Below are 24,010 nucleotides of genomic sequence, written 5' to 3'. Positions count from 1 at the left end.
AAAGACTAAAGTAATCTCTAGTCCTACTATCCACAGATAAGTCTTCTCAATATTTTACTGGTTGCTCTTCTAGGACTTTTTATATGCCAGCTTGTTTTAATATTTATTATCATAAAAATGGGATCACAAGAAACACACTTTCTTATAAACTATCTTTTTCACTTAATATATCATGAGACATTTCCACATCATTAAAAATCCTCATAGAATATAATAACTACATAGTATTTAATCATATGTATAATTTATTTAACCAGTCTCCAAGTTATACTATTTATATTGACAATTTTTCATCCTTAGAGTCAACATCCTGGAAATAAAAGTAGACTTATTTCCATGATTATCTTTATAGAATAAATGTCTAGAAGTCGAATTGCTGTACCAAAGGGTTTGCACATGTTTAAGGCTTTTGATGTGTATTGCCAAATTGCCCTCCAGGAGGCTGCACTAATTTACATTCCCACCAACAGCGTATGAAAATGCCGTTTCCCCAAACTCTGGCCAACTGTGGGTATTATTTAATTTATTTCAATATGATAAGTTTAAAAAATATATGCGTGTATGTATGGATCTTGTTTTAATTTGAGGTACATTTGCACTAGAAGTATAGTCTTAGAGATCAAACTAGTTTTGATAAAGTTTGTGTAGTCCTAACTGCCACCTGGTGGTATATCATGGAATTGCAGGTATAGAGTTTAAAGAGGAAATCACCAGCCTTCCAGATCTTTCAGCTCCCAATTGATCCAGGAACAGCAGACATCATGGAATCAGCATCATAAGGGGAATTCTCAGGGTAGATCATTGTGAATCAAAAATGGGACCTTCAGAGGAACACTGGCCACAGCACTCTCTCCACAGTGTAATTGGGGCAATAATCAGCATTTATGTTGATCAAGTGATTTTGCCATCTCATAAATAGGAGGCTTGATTCTGTTCAACAAGTCTGGTTGATGTCAAGCCCAGTGTAGGACACTGGGGTAGAACAATAGTGGGTCAGATCTAGTGGCAGCCTTTGTAGAGCCGTGTGGGATAGAGAGGAAAGAATGACTAGAGGCACAAGTTGATCTTCCTAAATCTCATTTATAACAACCTGTCTAAGCTGCAACTTCTGACTAAGGTAAAAAAGATTTGTCTGTCTCCACTTTGACTTTGCACAGAAAACATTAGATTTTCTCATCATCTCCATTTCCTGCCTTGAAATCTTGCTGCTTCTTCTAATATTTTTTATTTTCTTGACTCTTAATGTTGATCTTTCATGACTTTCCGGTCTGATTGGCAACTTCAGAAGGTAATGCAAACAGTTCTTGAATATAGTTGAATGTGCTAAGAAGAGAAAAAAATCTGGGATGTGATGAGAATGCTGGCTGGGTAGATAAACAGGTATCGTTTGGGTTAAATAATTAAGAAGCTCTTGGAGACGATGACATTTGAATTGAGACTTAAAATGATGAAAAAGACTCAGAGATCTTAGGGAAGATGTGTTCTCAGCAGAGGAAAAAGCAAGTGTGCGGGTCAGGAAGTTGGAGCAAGCTTCATGTGTCCAGGCACACTTGAGGCCAGTGAGTCCAGAGAAGGTGAAGACAAGATGGTCTCTGGGGGCCACACAGAGTAGAACCTTGAGGGTCACGGTGAGAGGTTGACCAAGTTAGTGAGGGGCAGGAGCACAGAGGAACTTGGCCCTAGAGACAGCTGTCAAGGGTCCGAGATCACCTCATCCTAATGCTTTCTTCAGGAACCCAAAAGAAGACTGTCACCTCTCATTCCCTGAAGCTCTCCCAATGTGCCAGGGAAGCAAGTGCAAGTATTGAGTGCTTACTGGATACACACTCATATGCTTTCCCACCCTGAGAGGCCAGTGGTATCTGCCCAGCTTGACAAATGACGAGTCCCGAGCACACAGGGTACAGGACTTATCTGAGACACACAGCCCACCTGCATGCCAAAGCCTATTAGTGCCCAAACTACAGGATCCCACTCCATGACACCAACCAACCAGCCTCTCTGTGAGATCAGGAATATATACTGGCAAAAGAGTCACTCTCCTCTCCCCACTAGAGAAACAGATATTCAGAGTGAATGCTCAATTTCTCCTGCTCATCCTTGTCTTTATCCAACCCTGGAGCTCTCTTCTTGTACACTGCATTTGGTAACCCCTATTATCAAAATTTGGGGTATGCTTTACACATACCCCAAAAAAGTCTAGTAAAGTCCATTTTTCCATTTCACCTTCTCTCCTATTTCTCATTCATCCATCTGTCTTAGCCATTATTAGAAATCAGAAAGAAGATCATCCCCTTGTGATAAAATGTCCAATTGTGTTTCGCTGGCCGGGATCCTGGCCCTGTCAAGTTGCAGCTGAATGGAGCCAAAGCAGGCCAGGGGACTGCCACCAGGCACCAGTATGAGCACAACTCTATCCCTACCTTTCTGGGCCTCTGTGTCTACATTTGCAAAATGTGATATTTGGCCTGGATGAAAACATTAAGAATCAGATCTGTGCAGCACTTCACAGGTCTATATTCCATCCTATATCTGTCTATTTTCCATTACTATAATGAAATACCTGAGGCAGACTAACTTTATAAGGCAAAGGGGTTATTTAGATCACAGAACTGGAGGTTCAAAGTCTAAGATTAGGTGTGGTGGGAGAAGGGGGGGGATTTGTTTGGCCTTTGGTGAGGGCCTAACAGCAGATAGCAGCATCACAATGGCAGGAACTCATGTGAAAGGAAGAAATCCCATCTCAAAACAGGAAGCCAAAGGCTGGAGGAGTGAGTCTATGGTAGAATTCGAGCCTAGCAAGTACAAGCTCTGGGTTCAATCCCCAGCACTGCCAAAAAAAGGAATCTGGGAATCAAGTGCAAGCAGACTGGGGAGAAAGGAAGCAGGTGACTCCATCAGACCAAGGACAGAGCAAGAGCTTGGCCTGGGTGTGGNAAAAAAAAAAAAAAAAAAAAAATCAGGAAGCAGAGACAGGTCTCTTCCTGAGACACACCCCAGTGACTTAAGGACTTTCCATTAGGCCACACTTCTTAAAGGTTCACATGGCCAAATTGTAGACCAAACTTCCAACATATAAGCCTTTGGGGGACAAATTAAATTCTCATACAGAGAACCTTATAGTGCATTGAGCAGGGCGATAACACACACTTTGGGCTTTGGGCCCCAAGGAGGAAAGAGGAATTCTGCCTGGCACTAGAGAACACCTCACAGAAGAGGGACATTTGAGGTGTGTCTTGAGGGATGAGTAGGAGTTTGGTGGGAAGACGAGGTGGGAGGCATTCCATGCTGTACCAGCACTGGCACTAAGAACAGAGTACATAGGCACAATGTGTTCCCACACTCCCCAGGGACAGCAAAAGGAGAGAGGGTGATGCTGAGTCACCCAAATGACATGCTCCCCATGCCCACCCAGCAGAGTCCAGAAGCCATGGAAGCCCCTAAATGACATGGACAGAGTTGTGCAGGTCGAGCATCCCTGATCCAAACATCTGAAATACTTCAAAAGCTGAAAACATCTGAGCACCCACATGATGCCACCTGACCTCACAGGATGGGTCGCAGTCAAAAGGCAGATGCACTGAAAATATTGTATAAAATTGCCATCAAACCAGGCTCAGTGGTGCTCGCCTGTAATCCCAGCGGCTCAGGAGGCTGAGATAGGAGGATCATAAGTTCAAAGCCAGCCTCAGCAAAAAGCGAGTCATTAAGCAACTCAGTGAGACCCTGTCTCTAAATAAAATACAAAATAGGGCTGGTGATGTGGCTCAGTAGTGAGTGCCCCTGAGTTCAATCCTCAGTATCCCCCCCAAAAAAATTACTATCAGGCTGGGCACAGTGGTGCATGCCTGTAAAGCCAGCAGCAGCTCTGGAGGCTGAAGCAAGAGGATCTCAAGTTCAAAGCCAGCCTCAGCAATTTAGCAAGGCCCAAAGCAACTCAGTGAGACCCTGTCTCAAAATAAAAAATAAAAAGGGCTGGGGATGTGGTTAAGTATCCCTGGGTTCAATCCCTGGTACCAAAAAAAAAAAAAAAAAATTGCCATCAGTCTCTGCATAAACTATATATGAAATGTAAATGAATTTTGTGTGTAGACGTGGTCCCATCCCCAGAATACCTCATTGTATATATGGAGATGTTCTAAAACCTGAGGAACAGACCCAAAACCTGGAACCCTCTGGTCCTGAGCATTTCAGATATAGGATGCTCAACCTGTACATTGAAAGGTCCTCCCCAGCTACAGGACAGTCATAGGAGAAGGGGGTCCCAGGGGGAGGGGGTTGCAGTAATTCACTTGATGAGGTTCAAGAACTGAAAAACAGAGTTGGTGGGCAGCCTCAGAATCCTCATGCCAGCATCTCCCAGGCTGACACTGTCCACAGGATCCATCTGGATAAACTCACCAGAGCCAAGGGATCTGGGGCTGCATGTCGTCTCCAGCATCAGTCATGGCAGTACCGACAGGCAAAGCCCAGGGGACAGCGTGAGCTCGGGGCTGAAATGCGGTCTGTGAGACAGGGCCCCGGCCTGGGACCAATTTTGAAATGAATAACTCAGTTGGACTGTTTGGAATTAATCAAGTGAACAAAAAAGGACCACAGAGCCCCACACACCCATATGCTTTCTTGCACTCTCGTAGTTCAAAAACAGCTTTGATTGTAAAAATGTAATTAGTTAAATGATTCATCTGTAATACCCCAAATTCGTCTGTTTTTTTTAGATTTCAACATCTTCCAGTTCATTTTTATCTGACCCCTGCAGGGCCACTCGCCAGCCCCCCAGATTCTGGGCAGAGCAAGAACAGGATGAAAGCAGACCTCCTGAGTCCCCGAAAATGGCCCCCAGATTGGAACCCAAGGAGACAAAGCTGGGCTGGCAGGAAAGGGCCACCATGTCATCCTTTCTCCCCAGGGTTCAGCACAGGGCAGGAACACCTTAAGTCTAGCCACTTGTCTTGGCCTAGCACTGTGTCCCCAGTTTCCCCATGAATATCACATAAGTGGCAGCTAAGAGACAGGAGTGGCTATGCCCAATCAGAGAGGCCTGTCCTTAGGTTCCAGGGACCTCATTTGCCCTCTCAAGTGTTTTGCATCTCCTTGGCAGCAGCCTGGGGTCCTCCTGTACCCATCCAGCTCTGGGAGATCACTGAGCAGGGGCAGCACTGTGGGAGGCCAGGCAGAGGTGAAGATAGGTCCTGCGCTTTGCTGGTTGATCTGTGATGACATCTTTGCAGAATGGTACCTTCCAGGTTGGTGGCTGGCAGGCACCTTTTCCCACTTACCCAGGCAGCAAAGCACCCCCACAGCACCCTGAGTCGATTGCCCTTTGGAAAAACAAGCTCACAGACCTGCACAAGATCCCAGAGCCCAAGGAAACAGACTTAAAAGAAAGCAGTTATGGGGGTATGAAGCCGCTTCACCCAACTTCTGAAATCAGGCACCGGCCCCATGCCCAGCCCATGCAGTGGAGAGAAAATGAGCTTTGGGTTCTCACAGACCATGTGATCTCAGGTGCATCCTCTGAGCCTCCGCTTCATCAGACATTAGGAGAGCCAGATGGATGCCATGAGAGCCACAGAGCTGGGCGCACAGACTGGGTTCAGTGCATGATCACTCCTACTTCCATGATGGTCACAGATGCAAGTAAGGTAACCCTGGTGGCTAAAGGAGCCCACTTAGGCCAGCATTCTCAGTATCCGGGCTGACCTCCCAGACTGACCGCAGGGCAGGAGTCAACCCTCAGCCAGCCTTCATCAAGTCAAGAGCGCCCTCTAGTGCTCACAGGCAGGCACCTGTGCTGCTGGGATGTGGGACTTTCATTCATAGAATTGTTCCCTTGACAGTTGGTTCATTCAACAAATATTTATCCCCTTCCCACTGTGTTCGAGGCACTTTGGCATTTGAGACATAGTGATGAGAAACACATCCAGGGGTCCTTACCCCCTTAGCGCCTATGGTTTAGTATCAAAACTCACACGAATTCCAGCCTCACATGGACTGTGGCCAGGACCCAAAGGTACAGATTGCTGCAAGCACCTATAACCCGAGGTCTGTTCTGGTGGAGTGACAGGCGCTGCCCCCAAAAAAGAAAGGTGGGAGATGAGGTCAAAAGGCCGAGTAGGTTCTGATAAATGGAGAACTGCAGGGGGGACCTCCAGATAGAGGGTTGTACCCCAGTTGGACCAGGCTGATGAGGGGGACAAATGACTGGAGCATCCAGCCTTGCAGAGGAGTCATCTGCTCCCTGTCCACCTGGGGCTTTATTCCAAAGAGGTGGAGAGAGAGGAATTGACAGCTTAAAACTCCTCCCCCGGAGTTGGAGCCTCATCTTCCCCGTCCTGTGGACATTCTGGCCATAACTGAGTCAGGGTTGCAAGGTGGAAGGTCTAACCTGGGAAGTGCTGGGCTTCAACAAAAACTTTACACACCCATCAGAATTCCCAGGAAGCAGTGAGCTCCCCATTACTGGAGGTGTGCAACTCAGGACTACACACACCCCTGTCTGGAAGAGAGTCTGAGGAGAAGGTGACCCTGACAGGTCATCTCCATACCAAGGGTGGGTCATTTCACCAATGGTGCCTCTTTTTGGCCTACACCCAAACTCAATGGACAGGATGGCACAAGCCCAGATTAGAGGACTGGGGAAAGGACACTTCAGTATTCATGGAGGTCCCTCAGCCAGGCCTTCGATGGGCACTGGAGCCTCAGAGATAGAGTCACCATGGTTAGTTACCGTGGGAAGGAAGACAGAGCAATGAGTCGGTAACTGTGGTGGGGTACAGAGGGGAGTGGGGTCCTCTGGGTGGAGGGTCCTCCTGCAGCTCCTCTCTTACCAGCATCTTCTTGGCTTTCCAACCTCCTTCCCTTATGGCAGTACCCCTGACCTTCACCACTGGAAGTAAGTGCTTAGGATGCAATTTTCCTTGGATGGCAGACCAAGGGGTGCGACTTGGCCCTACTGGCAGAGGGTCAGGATGTGCCAGGTGCTACTGAAGCCAGAGGAGAGATGGGAAGATGGGGCATTTGGTCGGGGGTCCCAGACCAACCTGTCCATGCCTGGTTCTCAGCCTTCTTGTCTATAAAATAGGGATGATAATGGCATCTGACTGAATTACCAGGGTTGGTAATGTCCAGAGAAGAAGGCAAGAGTGTTGTCACTCTATGTCTACTTTATCTCCCAGATCCACTCCCCTCGAACTGGCCAAACAAACAAGTTGCTCCTTCAGCCCAGCTTCTTCGGGCACCCAGGGTGCCAAGATTCAGAGGAGCCATTCCATCTGTAACTTGGAGCCTCTTTTCAGAGAAGAACACGGACTCCAGAGAGGTTGGGCATCTCAGTCTGAGGCCTACAGGGTGGGAACAGTTATCATGACATCCTTTAACCCTTTCCTGTGCAAAAGAACTGGTATGCAGGGCAGGAGGCAGGGACACTAGTGGAGGCTGCTGTGGGAGGGAAACCGAGTCCTGGGAGAAGGGCGGAAGGACTGGAGAGATGGCTCAGAGCTCGAGTTATAGGTTCACGAGCTCACTGTTGCTTTATAGGGTCCCAACAGGTAGGAAAACTGGTGAGGTTGGCTGGATGTGGGAGAGCATAAACAGTGGGGCTTGGGTGAACTGGGGGCATCTGTCCCACTTAAATGAGATGCTGTGCTTCACCCTATGCAGGACAATCCCACACAGTGTTTCAAGAAAATCTGTAAATTCAAAGTTTACAAAAATTTTTTGGATTCATAAGGATTTTAACCAATTATTTGCCCATGGGTAACAATTGCCCAGCTTCTGTTGTCTGTAGAAACAACGGAAGATCCACCCTGCGGCCCAATAGATGGCTGTCAAAGAGACTGGAGATGGGCACACAGCTCAGTGGTAGAGCACTTGCTCAGTATGCATCAGGCCCTGGGTTCAATCCCCAGCACTGCCAAAAAAAGGAATCTGGGAATCAAGTGCAAGCAGACTGGGGAGAAAGGAAGCAGGTGACTCCATCAGACCAAGGACAGAGCAAGAGCTTGGCCTGGGTGTGGTCCAGCAGCCACAGGGATCCCTGCTGTGTACAGGGTGAGCTAAAGGACCCTTAACTTCAGACTGCTCTGAGCTGTCTCCATAGCCCTGTCCCAAGGTGTCCATCATGAAGTTCGAGCCATGCTTTGACCATCCCCCTTCTGGTATGCCCCATGCTGCTAGAGCCCCACCCCATCCAAGACCAGCGCCCAAATATGCTGGCAGTGGGGGCCCTGGCCTGTCTGCTATTTACAGTGCCTTATACCAGACCAGCACCATGGGCCTGAGCCACTGACCCAAGGCCAGAAGCAGTCCAGGCAGACATAGCTGACTCCCAATGCCATCCTCCATCCTCCTGGTAGAAGTCAAGGCCCTCCATTCCCCTCCACCCCAACTAGAAGCAATTTTTCCTGATACCTGACAGGGTAATCATGTTTCTCCCCACCAATGAATGTGTAATTTAAGCAGGTATTTGGGATCGGTTCAAAGGCTTAGCACTGTAAACACCACCTCTCCCAGCCGTGATGTGTAACGTGGACATAGGTGTAATTGCTTCCAGCACACACAGGCTGTTCACTGAGCATGCCCAGCCCCAAAATAGAAGCCAGCTGGTTCCATGGCCTCATAGCATCACATGGGCAAAAGGAACCTGGGAGATTTTCTAGGCCAAAGGTGACAACCTCAGAAGTCCCTACATAGCTGGCAGATCACCTCCCCAGGGCAACCAGCCAGGTGTGAGGTGGTAGGGAGAAGTAGAGCCTGTGGCCCTGGGTAGTATCCAGCTAAGAAAGCAGTTGACACAGAAGGTATTGCCAGGCAGGAGTGTGGGCCAGGAGCTGTGAGATCTCCCCTTTTTTCAAATATATTCCAAACTCTGGATGTTGATGTGAAATGTCACCTTGTTTAAATGTTGCAACTGATTCAGATGTTTGGAGGCTTGGGGGTTTGGGGAAGATGTTTGTTTGAGGCATTTTTATTTTGCTTTGTTTTTAACTGCATGGACCAAACCTGGCTCCAGGAAAGACAATGCCCAAGCCCAATCCTTCACCCTCCAGCTGAGGAGTGGACAAGGACCCAGCATAGGCAAGGCCATAAAACAAGTAAGGCAGGTCCCCACCTTGGTGCAGGCTCCTAGGCCCCCATTCAGCAAAACTCCTACAGCTTGCCAGGCATGGTGGCATACATCTGTAAATCCCAGCAGCTTGGGAGCCTGAGGCAGGAGAATCTCAAGTTCAAAGCCAGCCTCAGCAATTTATTGAGGTCTTAAGCAACTCAGTGAGACCCTGGCTCTAAAACAAAATACATATTTAAAAAGAGATGGGAATGTGGTTCAGTGGTAAGTGCCTCTGGGTCTATCCCAGGTACCAAAAATATCTAAAGCTTGCAATGAGCTGGGGTCTAATAGGTGACTACAAGCCCACTCTACAAAGCACCCCAGATCCCAGGATCTCTAGGGAGAATACTACACCATGAGCAGCAGCTGGGCTGGCCCTAAGCATAGAAGACCCTTTCTTTCCTTGCCCTGTGTCAGGGAATTCAAGATTGGGAAATTGCTAAGCCCTGGACAGCCTTGCTGCAGCTCACATGTTTGCAAGCAGCCTGGCCTAAGAAATCAGAACCATATGGCGCTGACCTGCCTGGAGGAGGCTGCCCACCCACACCTCAACTGCTGGCCAGCCCTAAGGAAGCCTAGGAGGAGGCTCAGGGAGCGTTCACACAGGAATGCACCCTTTTCAGGCTAGGACCTCGGGCTCCACCGGCCTTGTAATTTGATGAATTGTCAACATCTGTGGCATAATTACTAGGCCCTGGACTGATAATCCTGGTAAGCCCCTCATCCAGGGGCCCCTTCCCTGTGCATTTTGAGGTCTCCATTCCCCTGACGGGAGCTGTCAGCATTAATTACAACCAGAGAATTAGACAGTCACCCAACTCTGGCATGTTGGAGCATTTACTCCTGTTTGCAACTAAACACAGCCAGTTTGTTGATTCAGTTCAGTTCTAGAGGTGTTCCAACTGGTATCAGGGAAGACTGAGCCACAACCAGAGGGACTGAGTCTTAGCCTGGAATGTGGTCTTTACTGCCTTCATCTCTGCCTTGACGGAACTAGTGGGGAATAACAGGGCCTGCCTGGGCCTTTCCCCGGCAGGGAGTGAACAGATCAGCATAGCTTTCACTGGCTGATGATAGGTATTGCAAAGTCCCAAGGATGGAGACACAGACACCATGTCCCAAACTTGTTTTACCTCAAGCCAGGCATAGTGGTACTCGCCTATAATCCCAGCTACTCGGGAGATGAGCGCACAGCTCAGTGGTAGAGCACGGGAGGCTGAGGTAGGAGGATCCCAAGTTCAAGTTCAAGCTCAAGATCAGACTGCACAATTAGTAAGACTCTATCTCAAAATACAGTAAAAAGGGCTGGGCATGTAGAGCATGTAGAACACCAAGCCCTGGTTCCATCCCCAGTTCTGCGATTAATCCATCAATAGAAAGAAATCTCTCCTCTGAGGTCATACTTGTTCATATCAAAAGACAGCTCTGTGGAACCCTGCTTACAAAAGCCTCAATAGGGTGAAGGACAGTGGGAACAAACCCCCAAGATAACAGGTGTCAACAGGTAGAGCAGCCTGGCATCCCCCTGCTGGCCACACAAAGGTCAGTTCCAGCACTGGCCCAGCCAGACCAATGCAGACCCCAGTTCCATGTCTGCTTGCCCACGGGGCTGCCTGTCTTGTCTGGTAGATGAGGAAACAGGGGATAATGACCTGGGTCTCAACTTGAACTTGTCCTGGCCTCCAATTTTACAAATGAGATAACTGAGGCTCTGGCACACGTGGGTCCCTCAGTGAGACAAGGGGCTGAGCCAGTGCTGGAGGCTTTGTCTCTTCTCCTTCATGTGCAGCCCAGAGTTTTGTTGCTTCTTGCACATCCAGAAGCATCCAGGAGGCCGGCTGCTCTCCTCAGGGAAAGAGTGAGTTAAAGCAGACCCGAGGCTGGTAAGCAGCTGTGGGGTTTCACAGTGGGCAGGGGGCGTTGAAAACCTCTGGTGGATTCTACGGCTTTGATCAGGCAGGGAGGAGGCAGGCAGAGATGGAGAGCCTACAGCCACGGTGGTGTGGCAGCTGTAAGAAGAAGCTGAGGCTCAGAGAAGGGATTTGAACTGAGGTCCAGCAAGGCCCAAGCCCCTGCCTGCACTATGTGAGTTGCTGGTACTCCTGCCCCCACCCCAGCTACTTTTCTTGCTATTGTTGGAGATGTGAGGAGAGTAGCAAATCAACAGGTCAGCATCATACTCACTGAGGCAGGGAAGGGCTACCTTGATAAGAGAGATAGCCCCTCTCCCACCAGGGAGGCAGGTATCTGCCCAGTCTGGGGAGTCTACCCTTCCTGAACAGCCCCTGTTCTGCTCAGAACTGGCTGGTTATTGGTTTGGACTCTCAGTCTGAACCCTGCCCTGCTCCTTGGTCCAACTTGACACCCCCACCCCCTATTCAATTTTGGTTCCTTGAGGTGTGTGTCCCTCTCTCAAGAGCACTAAAGCCAGGTTCAACCCTTTTTCCAGCCCATAGAAACATCTAGTTTACAGATCGTTCACAGACACTCATATGACAGTTTCTTTGCCTTGACTCTGCCAGACCTTGAAATGGGGGCCATAGAGCAAGCCACTCCAAGGCTCAGGGAGAAAATTCATTTAGAGGCCTGGGGACAGTCTTCTTACTCAGATGTCATCACAGATGAATCCATGGCCACCTCCACAGACCAAGGCCAGAGCTGTTGGTCTGCTCCATCCCAAAGACCAGGTTCTGGCACTTTCTTTTCTGTCAGTATTTATGAGTGAAGTTCGTGTGTTTGTTGCGGAAATACACGAACCATCAGCTCCTGGCTTGGGATCCAGTGGAACTGGAATTGACTTTCCTCTAACTCCACAATAGGCATTTCCAGTAGCTCTGTTTATACCACACCTCTGTCTTTATTGGGAAGCTATCTGTTAGTTAGTTAGTTAGTTAGTTAGTGTTAGCTAGTTTACAGTGCTGGGGATCAAACTCAGGGACCTACCCATTTAGGCAAGTGCTCCACCACTGAACCACATTCCCAGCCCTTTTTATTTTTTTATTTTGAGAGAGGGTCTTGCTCTCTTGCCCCAGCTAACCTTGAACTTATGATCCTCCTGCCTCAGCCTCCGGAGTACCTTGCGTTACAGTTGTGCATCACCACCCTGGATTCCTATTCAAATCTTTCTAAACTCCAAGTTCTGGAAGTCAAGCATTCTGTCGTCTCAAATGTAGGCAGGGCCCTCAATGGGAAAGCTGGCTTTCTGACACTTGAGAGGCTTCTCACACTCATGAAAGAAGCCATGGGGACCAAGGCTGTACCATCAATGACCCACCAAGGACAGTCTCAGAGTTGGCAGAGGGCAGCGTTGAGCCCTGTGGTCACTCTAAGCTGAAATCTGGCCACCAAACAGTTCCAGCAACAGCTGGCAGCACTGAGATGCCCCCTCTAGGGTCAAGAACAAAGAACATCCTGGGCTCCCTTCTGCAGACACTTCTAGAAAAGTGAAACACCCTGGCTCTGTGAGCTTCATGACATCCTAGCAGATACCCTGGAACTGGGTCCCAGAACCCAGCAATGATGCCAAGGTAGTCCCAGCCCTGGAAGAAGCCAAAATGGGACACAGGTACCATGGAAAGATATGTAGAACATAGGGAGTGCCCAGGCCTGGGATGGGGAGGGGTCATTTGGGCACCAGACTAGGAGATCTGGATGTTTTCCTTCATGAGTGAGATTCCATAGAGGACCTCAAACAGGAGACCACTGCGATCATATTTGCATTCTAGAAAGTTCTCCAGGGCCATATATGGACTATAGGTATTTGTTCAGGGAAGGGACCTGGGGACAATGCCTAGGTGATTTAGCTATAGGGCTTACTGTGTCCTTCCTGTCTGAATAACAAGAAGAAAGAGCTTTATTTAGTTCCAACCTGTGCCTTCACCGTTTTTTACTCTTGGTTTGCATTGTGGCACTTTTAGTCCACGCGATGTGCAGGAGTCAGGCATAGTTTTCAACAGTTTGGCATGACACGCCATGCTCGCAGAGCCTGGGCATGGTCTGTGGTGGCAACCACACTAGAAGAGGTGACTGGAGGCCAGTGGGCAAGCACTGTCTAGGATGCAATGGGAACAATAGAGACTTGCAAAGCCAAACAAGAGGGGAAAGGGTGGCCAGGAACGGGGGCTTTGGTCCTGGCCCTGGGTGAGGTCTTCCCCTCAATGGGCCTCAGATTTCCTCCTCAGTAATAGGGCAGTATTAAGACCTACCCCATAGGGTTGCCACAGTGATTAAGGCTAAGTGTGGGGGCCACAGAGAACTCTCAGGAGAGACCCTGGCTGGTACTGGACCCAGTGTATGTTGTGGCAGCCTAGAGAGTCAGGCCTGAGTGAGGTGTCCACAGCAGAGACATCCAGCAGGACACAGCCCTGAAGAGGCCTAGCAGGGCCTGAGAGTAGCGGGTTGAGGGGGGGAAAGGCCCAATTTAGTGTTCTACGCAAGGCAGGAGTCTCGGGCCTGTGGATCCACGGGTCACAAGAGCCAGGACCTGGAAAAAGGAGCATGGCCAGCTAGGGCAGCTTCCAGTGGTGACCAGAACTGTGCCTGTGGCTGGGATCAAGGCCCTGACCAAGGTCCCTCAGGACCTGGACCCCCAAGACTGGAATGGCCCCAGTCCCCTCTCCTGGGATCCCAGCTGTCCCCAGGCCATCATTCTGATGTCCAAACCCTCAGCTGACCATGAAGCTGATGGCTGGAAGCACTCAGTCCCCAGTTTTCAGAATTGCCCTGGTTTCCTGGCAGACACAAGGCCCTGGCAACAAGCCCTCCCCAGGGTAGAGACTCTTGCATCACCTGGGAAATTGGCTGATCTGCTGATTCCTCTGAGAGCAGTTTGGAGTTCAAGCCAGAGAAGCCAGCAGTTTATTCTAGTTTGGAATATTTTTTCAAATACTCCAAAATTTAAAAAAGATTAAAATCCAAATCACTTCAGATTCAAACATTTCAGATGAGGGATACCCAACCTGTATTTATATGAACCTAATGTGCTATCTTGGGAAATAGGACCCAATACGAAATTCATCTGTGTCATATGTACCTTACATACCTAGCCTGAAGGTAATTTATGAAATATTCTTAATAATTTAATAAATGAAACAAAGTTTCATAGTGTGGAATTTTCCACTTGTGATATCATGTTGGTGCACAAAAAGTGTTGGGTTTCCTATATCTCAAAATCTGGAAAAAAAAAAATCTGAACTCCAAAATACTCTGGTCCTAGGCATTTCAGATACGGGCTACTAAACCTGGATATGTATCTGCACATATTTTTTTTTTCTCTGTTTTCTTAGTTTGACTCAGCACACACTTCCCGAGCACATGCTCCATGCCAGGCCTCATGTGAGCGCTGGAGACACAGGGGATCACACCCTCTTCCTGGCTCTACTGGAGAGGACTTGTGTAGACACACATTAGCCATATGTCATGCCGTGTGCAACCCTTAGAATATATGTTCTGGGAACAGGGACAGATGGCCTGACTCTGGGAAGTAGAGAAACCTGGAGGCTTCACAGAAGAGGAAGGAATTGAGAGGAAAGGTACAAATTTGGGAGAGTGGGCAGTATGTGTGAGACTCAGAATGTGGCGTTGCAGAAAACGCTGCTGGGGTCAAAAGTGAAGTATATAGGAATGAAGGAACAGTGGAGGGAAGGAGCAGAGGGCATGGCAGAGACCAAACAGTGCTGGTCTGCAGGATTCCCACCTGTTGGATTCCTTGGCAGCCCTGCCAGGAGGGGAAACTGGGTGAGGCTTCTGTAAGGCTCCCGTGCCATGGCTGCTGGCCCTCTGCAGACACCAGAGACCTTAGAGGTGGCTGAGATCCCATCTCTCAGGACTTGCCCTGTGGCTTTCTCTCAGCTGCAGCCACGCAGGATGCTCCTTTGGGTTTCATCAGTTACAAGTGACAGAAGCTCACTTCAGGCTGGCTCAAGGGGGGACACAGTCCTAGCTCACACACAGGGTGTGCAGAGGTAGCTGCAGCGTTGGGCCCTCAGCCCTGCCTTACTCTCTGTCTCTCAACTCTGCTCTCTGCTCTGTTGGCTCGTTTTCAAGTCACATGATAACCTCCCCAGAGCTCTAAGCTCAACCCCATTGCAAGGAAAGAGTCCTCTTTCCCCTTGAAGTCCCAAACATGACACTCAAGGCTCAGCTTGGGCCACAGGCTCATGCCTGCACCTGTCACATTGGCCAAGGGAATTGTGGCCATGTGCCATCCCCAGCAACCCTGCCCAAACAATGGGGTGTTATGGACTCTGCTGTCATAGGAGGAGATTCTGGGTATCAGACAATGGACAGAAGCCCACCGTCCCTCCCCGAGTCCACCCGGGATATACTCAGACCTCTGGGTTCAGGACAGTCTTCATTTTCTTATCACTGAACGATGCTTCTGGGTCATACAACACGGAGGAAGTGCTGTTCCCATGTGTAACCTTTACTCTCTCATTTTCCAGGGACCCCTGGGTCTGGATGGCAAGCCCGTAAGTGACAAGGCAATTCTAGGTGATCCTGGGACAAGGCTGCCCCTGCAGAGTTGGGAGTGACCATGGGGCATCTGAGGGAAGGGGCCACTGGAAACCTGGTTCAGCCAAAGAGAAGCCACTGGGTGTCCATCTTTTGACTGCAACCATGAGGAGCCCCTTCTAAAACTTTAGCCCCGAGTCTAAAGTTTCTTATCTCTCAAATGGGTATATTCAGTCCTCCCTCACAGGGATGTTGTGGGGTTATGAACAATGGTGCAGTCAGTCCCTGGTATCTAGGCAGCCCTCAGAGTCTGCAAGCCCCTCCCAGTGGGTTCCAAGTGTCTCTTGTTCATTCTTGAGACTTCCACAGTGGTATCAGGCTGAGAAGTTCTCAACACCTGAGCCAGGAGCTTATGGTCCTTGGGTGTCCTCAGCAGATGATTAAGACGCACAGGAAGATATAAACACAAATAAATAAGCAGGTATAGATAGATGGGCAAACAGATAGATGGACGGAGGTTGGGTAGGTGGGTGGAGGGAGGGATGGATGGAGGGAGGGAGGGATGGTGGATGGATGGATGGATGGATGGACGGACGGACGGACAGATGAATGGAAGGATGAATGGATGACTCATCCAGCTGAGATGAGTAGATGGAGCCTCTGAGGGGCTGTCACTTCTGGAGACAAGATCTCTGTCTACTGCCTGCCTTGCAGATTCAATAGACACCTCAGGGCAGTAGCCTCCTTACCAGAATCTGGAACAGGGGTGTGCTGAGCAGTGAGGATCTGTGACTTCTAGGAGAAGTGACTAACACATGTGCCCCTTTCTCTGCTGCAAGGATGTCCATGGGCCCTTACTGGTGATCCCCAAACCCTCATCTCCCTCATGCTGAGGACTGAGATATGAGTTTCCATAAAGCCGATGAAGGCAGCTGTCATTGAGGGCTGACAGGCTTGTATGTGATTTTCCACCCAGCCACTCCCCTCTGCCCAGAATCACAGGCCCCTGTGCCCTCAAAGCCATGGGCAGCCAGAAGGGCAGCCAACCTAGCCCTCCTCACTCATGCCTGTTCTCTCTCCACCTTCCTTCCCCAGGGACTTCCAGGCCCCAAAGGGGAAAAGGTAAGTGTTGCTGGAGACTGTCCAGATGTTGGAGGCTGATGAAGGAAACCAGAAACCTGCCTCCAGAGCCCAGTTTCATAGAGTTTCCCCATCCATAAAATGGGACAAGTACATATGCCTACCTCCTAAAATGGTTACAAGACTTACCTTTGATAATATATATGCCAGGAGTGTTGAATCTGAATTCTGTCCAGAATGACATATTCCCAAATAAACGAACAATGAAGAAGTGCTAAGAGAACTTGGCGGAGTTGAACAAGGACCGTTACTGGTGTTCTCTGTGGGGAGGACACCCCCTCAGGGAAACAGGTGGCAGAAAGCTCTTTGCAGACTGCTGTGAGAAAAGCTTCCCTAGCATTTGGTAGTCAAAGTCACAGGCAGCATCCTGGAGGATGGGATTTATGTGTCCCTGATGGTGGTATTAGAGGAGAGAGGGACCAGAGCAGACTTAGGTATGGCAGGGCCAACTGAAGGCCTCCAGGGAAGGTCCAGAAATGGCTGGGCCACATCCATCCCTTCCCAGAATTCAGAGGTGGAGAAGCAAGAGCTTGGTGGATGGTGGACCCGGGTGTAATAGGACCACTCAGGTAAGGGAAGACAGGGTTCCAGGTTACCATCAGGGCTGAGGAAGCCATGGAAAGGCATAGGATTTGGTGTTCAGAGCCTCCGTTTTGTATTCCAGTTCCATCACCAACTCTGTGGGTTTAGGCAAGTTGCCTGTTTCTGTGAGCCTCAGTTTCCCCATTTATAAATTTAAACCAGCCTCACAGACTCATGGTCTGCATGTTCTTTGTTGATGAGGAGACACAAGTATAGTTAGTAGGGATCATGATTGCCTTCTCACTCGTTCTAACTGATTCAACCAAGACAGAAATAATTGAAGCAGGGGCTTTGAGACCAGAGAGAAACTAGTGACTTGGTATCTGTCGCTACACGATGCACTGCCCCAAAGCTTGATGACTTCATATGACAATTAATCCTTACCATACCTCACTGTTCCAAGGCTCAGGGATTCTAAGAGGTCACAGTAGAAGCAGATGTGCCTGATCCACCACGTCTGAGGCCTCAAATATCTGGGAGCTGGTCATAGATAAGAGAGTACCTGGGTTTCAAACCCTGAATCTGCTAACAGATTACTTGGCCTCTCTGTGACTCAATTTCCTCACTGGAAAGGGAGATAAAAATGGGGCCTGCCTGTTGTTTTTGTTAGAATTAAGCAGACCATATATGTAAAGCACAGAGCACAGAGTACATGCTCAATGGGAAATGTGAACAAACAGTGACTGTTCTGGTGATCTATCCCCTTGTTTTTTGTTTCTAGGGTGCACCAGGAGACTTTGGCCCCCGGGTAAGAATGGAGCATCACCTCCCTCACCCCCCCATGTGGTTTGTTTCATGTTATTATAATAAAGCACATCTAGCATTTCCTGTGGGTCCCAGCTCCCTATAGCTTATCACAGACAGAGGCAAGTGACACCACCCTCCCACCATGGAAGCCCCCAAGACACCCTGGTTTGGCCAAGGTTGTGATATCCCATCCAGGTGGTGAATACCTGGTATATTTCCCATTCCCTCTCCTTGTCAGCATGAGTGACCAGATGATGGAGCTGGCCCTGGTTCCAGACCAGAGACTGACCTTCCTGAAGGCAGCTGGTACTCCAAAAAAGGGAAGGCTCTGAGGCCAGCAGATTTGGCCCCAAAGCTCAGCTCTGCCACCTAAGTGACCTTGTACAAGTCACCTTTCCCTCTGAGACTCAGTTGCTCCAACCATGGGTCTGGATGATAGCCCCTATCACAGTGGTTGCTGTGGAGATTTATTATGATCATAAAAGTATCAAGAGCCCATTAGTAGATCTGCATCTCCTCCCAAACTACCTCTGCCCCTCAGTGTCCCCTGGGCTTAGGAACTCAGAAGTGCCTTGTGCTGAACTTGGGTTTCCCTCCAACAGAAACTGAACCTGAGCTGGGGACCCTAAAGTGGGTCTCGGTAAAGGCTCACTTAAGTAGCAGCCGTAGACAGGTGCCCTGACCATTTCTAGCATGGCCCCAGCAGGGAGCCTTAACTAGAAAGGTTGAGAGATGGACATCAGCTGCCCAGAGAAAGGCTGGATCATGGTGTACTTCTGGTTGTTTCTAAGAATCTTATGGGGTGGACACTATAGCCCCAAGTTAGTCACCCACATCAATCATCTGCAGTGGAGGTAGGAATGGAATGGAGGAAGAATGAGCCACTTGGGCCTGGAGGAGGGAACTACTTACAGGATAATTAAAAGAAAATAGGGGCCAGGTGTGGTAATGTACACCTGTAATCCCTGTGGGAGGCTGAGGCAGGAGGATCATGAGTTCAAAGCCAACCTCGGCAACTTAGCAAGGCTCTAAGCAACTCAGTGAGACCCTATGTCTGAATAAAATACAAAAAAAAGGGCCGGGGATTTTCCTCAGTGGCTAAGCACCCCTCAGTTCAATCTGCAGTACCAAAACAATAATAATAATAATAAAGAAAGAAAGTAGGGAGTAGGGGTACAGGGCAGACAGCATAGGCTGGGCTTGGTGGCCTAAGCCCCTGCTCTGCAACTTCATGGCTCTGAGCCTGGTTTATTTTTTGAAATGAGGACAGTAGAGCCTACATCACAGGATGGTTATAATCATGAGCTGGGAGCAGGAAAGGGGCTGAGTTCCCAGGACAGAGCTCTCCTGTGCCGGGCCTCTGATGGGAAGGCAAGGCCAGGTCCAGGGCTGCATAAAGCTGGTAAGATATCCCTGAAGTCAAAGAAAAGGTACTCCTGTTTTTTGTAGCTGCTGAGAAAAATCCCTTTTTTTTTTTTTCTTTCTGGTGGATATAGAGAAGCTTATCTTCCAAATGAGGATGCCTACTCCACCACAGACTAGAAATCCTCTGACTCCCAAAGTTATGGAAGAGCAGATGTCCCCCCACTCTAGCCCTTTCCCACTTCATGGATATCCTCCCTGTTGTCCCAATATTCCAGTCATCTATGAAACAACTTTCCCAACCACCACCCCCCAAAAAAAGTTTAGTGACTTAAAACAATGGTCTGTCATTCTCTCTCATGATGTCCTGGGCTGGCTAGGGTCTCTCTCATGAAAGGCAGCTGTTTGGGAGACCAAGGTGATGGTCCCCTCACATGTTCACCGCCAGCGCAGCTTAGCTGGGAAGCATCCACATGTGACTCTCCACAGATCTCCAGCTTCTCCCAACATGGCGGCTGGGTTTCTAGAAGGAATCTTAAGAGCTGCGTTTCAAGAGACAGGAAGTGGGGGCTGCCAGGACTGTGAAGAGCTCTACCCAGAATGGACATAGCATCACTTCCACTGCATTCTATTGGTCACGTCAGTCACTGGGCCCACCCAGAGTCAAGTAGGAAGAGAAAGAGCCCTGGCTCTTGATAGGCAGTGGGAAGGCCTTGTTGTAGAAGAGCCTGTGGGCCAGAAGCCAGCATAGCAGCCATCTTTGGAGCAGGCAGTCTGCATACCGAACAACCAAGCTGCCTTTCTCTGAGCTGGGTTAGGTGACTGTGCCTACAGAAATAGCCTTGTGATTTTTTTTAAATCCCCCTCCTGCTTTTCTGACCACCCAACCCTTTGCTGACTAGATGGTTTTCCCACGGCTCAATCCAGGCTTTATAAGTAGAGACCATCCTGCGTACAGTCTCCGCATCCTCAAGGTAGTCTGACCGGGTGAGGGGTCTGAGCCTGTTGGTTTGCCGTGCACCCCCACCCTCTCCTCACCCCACATTTCCAGGGTTAGACCTCAGTCATCCAATCCCTGAGGAAGGAGGGAGCCATGGCCCTGAGAGATGCTGAGAACCTCCCCTAGGATGAGCTCAAGTTTTATGCTTGAATAAGTAGAATCCAGGGCTGGGGTTGTGGCTCAGTGGTAGAGCGCTCACCTAGCATGTGTGGGGCCCTGGATTCGATCCTCAACACCACATAAAAATAAAAATAAAGATACTGTGTCCACCTAAAACTAAAAGCTAAATATTAAAAAATAAATAAATAAAAAGTAGGATCCAGGCCGATGGTTCCCAAAATGGGGCCTCAGAGCTGCAGGAGGGAGAATCAAGTTCTTCCTGATTTAGAGCTAAATGAAACAGGAATTTACCTGCTACCTTCACCACCTGAAGCTGGGTGACCAAACAACTATACTGCCAGTTTTCTTCTCTTTAATCTGAAATTATAACCCTTTGATCAGGACCCGGGCTAGAGAGGTGAGTTTTTTCATATCATGGTGGGGTAGGGATACATCTGAAAAAAAAAAAAAAAAAAAGGTCTAAAAGAGACCAGTTGCCTTGGCAGTCAGAGGACACTCAGCATTTCCTAGCTCTGTAATCCTGAGTAAATGATCACCCTCTCTGACCCCCGCCCACTTCTTCTGTAAAATGAGACAACAGTAGTACCTAGCTGGCTCAGCACACAGATTGAATAAATAACCTCCAGGAGACCCTGGCTTGCTCAGTGCTGAGTCCACAAAAGGCTTCTTCCTTCTTCAGCTTACAAGAAGGTTGGGAGCTGCTGACACGATGGATGTGCCCTTTACTATATATCCTATGCCAGTGTTGGGCAGGCCCTGCTAGGGCAGCAAAAAGGTGCCAGTCATGCTGTGGGCTTCCCTCCTTGTGGGCTGGGGCCATGAGGTGAGGGCTCTGGCTGCCTGAGGTCTGATCCAGTACTAACATTGGGTCCAAGAACTGCGAATTTAGTGTTGGAGAAGACTGTGTGTACCTTTTTATGTTTTTTAAGCTTTTTATTTTGAGATTGCTACAGATTCACATGCAGTTGTTATAAATAACACCCAATGTACCTTTATGTTCAGGGGGGGTGGGGGAGTGGTACTGACCCAATGCACCTTCCATCCAGTTTTCCCCAATGGTGACCTCTTGCATCACTGTAGAGCAATCTCACCAGGAGGAAAATTGTGTTGCTACAACCCAACAACCTGATTCTTATTTCCTCAATTTGACATACACTCATTTGTGTTCAGGTGTGTATTTTGTTCTGTGCAATGTTATCACACTCGTAGATACACACAGATTCCCTCATGCTACCCTTTCATGTTCATGGTCATCTCCCTCCCCGCCCGTTCTTAACCACAAGCAACCACTAACTCCCATCTGTATGATTTCGTTATTCAAGGGCACTGCGTAGCTGCAACCATACAGCGTGTGACTCTCTTGAGTTTGGCTTTTTTTTACACAGCATTATTCCCTTCACATGCATCCTCTCTCTGGAGGCTGGTACCCCTTCCCCTCTCCCTCAGGGTCACACCAAACCCCATCTCTTTCAGGGGGATCAAGGGCAAGATGGAGCTACTGGGCCTCCAGGGCCCCCTGGACCACCTGGGGCCCGTGGCCCTCCTGGCGACACTGGGAAAGATGGCCCCAAGGGACTTCAAGGCCCAGTGGTAAGAGAAAGCCTGGAGTTGGAGCACCCAAACCGTGGGTCTATATTGACCAAAACCCCAAGCCCTGATTCAGGAACCAACTCCAGCCCTATCCCTAGTACAAACCCAACACCAACCTTCACCCAATCCAAATGCTAAACCTCAACTCCATCGATTTCCAATTCAAATCTTGTCCTTGACTCTAGACTCTAACCCTAACCCTAACCCTTACCTCAACCAAGCCTTACATCTAACTCTAATCTGTCCTAACCCTAATCAAGACCCTCACCCCAAACTCATTCTCAAATCCCAGTCCACACCCCCAATTCAGACTATTATCCAGACCTAACCCTGACTCCTATAGAATCTGACCCTAACTCCAAGCCCAACTCTTACTCCAAATAGATCCTTTTCCCCTAACCCTGACTTTAGTTGCAATCTCAGTCTCAATCCTGACCCCCTGACTCTGACCCTGCAACACATAGGTGGGCATTTCTCTGCAGATCTTCACCAACCCCTGCTCCTCTCCCTGCCCCACTTTCTCCTCAGCGCTAACTAGTTAGCCTCAGTTTTCCTCCTATAGTCCTAACCCAAACCCTGGAGGCCAGATCTCCTTCTACCACCCATTTCCAGGGACTCCAACCTGTCCTTCCCCTCCAGTGCAGAGCCCACACCTCCACCAAACTGCCAACAGGGTCCCCTACTGACACCAGAGTAGCTACTCAATTGGCTTACCTATTCCTTATCATGTTGGGCATATAAGCCTTAACCTTCTCAAACCTTCTCATCTGTGCAATGGGGACATGATGCCCACTGTTTCAGTGTTGGATGAGGATGAAATGTGATCATGTACTTACAGCCCAGCCCAGGGCCTATGGTGAGTTGAATGGATTCAACTAAATGTGACATTCTTGGATCCTCATTGCTATTCTCTCATGTCCCCTCAGGGTCCCAAAGGAGAGCCTGGACAAGATGGAGAGATGGTCAGTATCCAGGGCATTTCAGAGGCCAGGGCTGGCAGGGCTGTAGTTGCCAGACCTGGAAGCCCCTTTGCCACACACACCCATACCGGGACCATGTAGCGTGCCTGTGTACATGCTTGCAATGCTTACGTGCCTGAGGCCTGAAGCTATAAGCGTGCAAATGCCTGCACTCCTGCCCTCTGCCTGCATCAGGGAAATAGATGTGCAAGGCACCCATCTGGGACCAAATTCCCATAGCCCCACCTTCCAGAATGGGAGTCTGGAGTCCTGGGTGGGAGTCTAGAGCCCTAATGCAGCAGCTGTCCAAAGAATGAGCAGTCGGTCCTAGTACTGGATGCACCACCACCATTCCAGTGACAGGCCTGCCTCTTCCTGTCATGATGTCACCCTTTATAAAAGGAGGGTGATAAAGAACACAGGCCTAGAATCAGCCTCCAGTGTAATGTTTAACACCTTCTCTTCTCCTATTCCAGGGCCCTGAGGGACCCCCAGGGTCCAAGGTGAGTACTCCTCACTCCTCCTCCTGTTCCCCAGACCTGGGGTACAGATACCCTCACTACCACCTTTCCCCCCACCCCCACTCCACCCAGTGAAGCTGAGGCAGAAGGGTTAGGAGTTCCAGGTCCATGATGGGTTAGTAGCCCAGATCCCAGGCTACTGCATCTGCAGAGGGCTTCTGTTTACCCCTCTATTAAATGGGAGCATAATAAACCTTTCCTGCCTCAACTTCACACTGGGCTGTGAGAGTTGAATCATAAAACACATTAGCTGCTTTGTTTTTAATAGACTTTATTTTTGGAGCAGTTTCCTGTTCACAGCAAAATTGAGTGAAAGGTACTGAGAGTTCCATACACCCTCTGCACACACCCCTACATGTGCACAGCCTCCCCCATTAACAACATCCTGGACCACAGTCAGTATGTCAGCCACAGTTGATGACCTACC

General features: G+C 49.1%; 1 protein-coding gene across 1 annotated transcript in view; it reads left to right on the top strand.

Moving 5' to 3' along the window:
- The window catches only part of Col23a1 (collagen type XXIII alpha 1 chain), a 354,581-nt gene that overhangs the window by 310,812 nt on the left and 19,759 nt on the right, over positions 1–24,010 (top strand). Inside the window, exons 7-12 of the mRNA XM_048814945.1 lie at positions 15,553–15,579; positions 16,658–16,684; positions 18,006–18,032; positions 21,987–22,103; positions 23,030–23,065; positions 23,539–23,565. Of these exons, the coding sequence (XP_048670902.1) occupies positions 15,553–15,579; positions 16,658–16,684; positions 18,006–18,032; positions 21,987–22,103; positions 23,030–23,065; positions 23,539–23,565 (261 nt within the window). The remainder of the gene's footprint in view (positions 1–15,552; positions 15,580–16,657; positions 16,685–18,005; positions 18,033–21,986; positions 22,104–23,029; positions 23,066–23,538; positions 23,566–24,010) is intronic.

This window comes from Marmota marmota, unplaced genomic scaffold (genome assembly GCF_001458135.2).
Source record: "Marmota marmota marmota unplaced genomic scaffold, marMar, whole genome shotgun sequence".
In the NCBI taxonomy this organism is placed as follows: domain Eukaryota; kingdom Metazoa; phylum Chordata; class Mammalia; order Rodentia; family Sciuridae; genus Marmota; species Marmota marmota.
The sequence above is the reverse complement of the archived record's forward strand: the minus strand, read 5'-3'. Positions and strand labels throughout refer to the sequence as shown.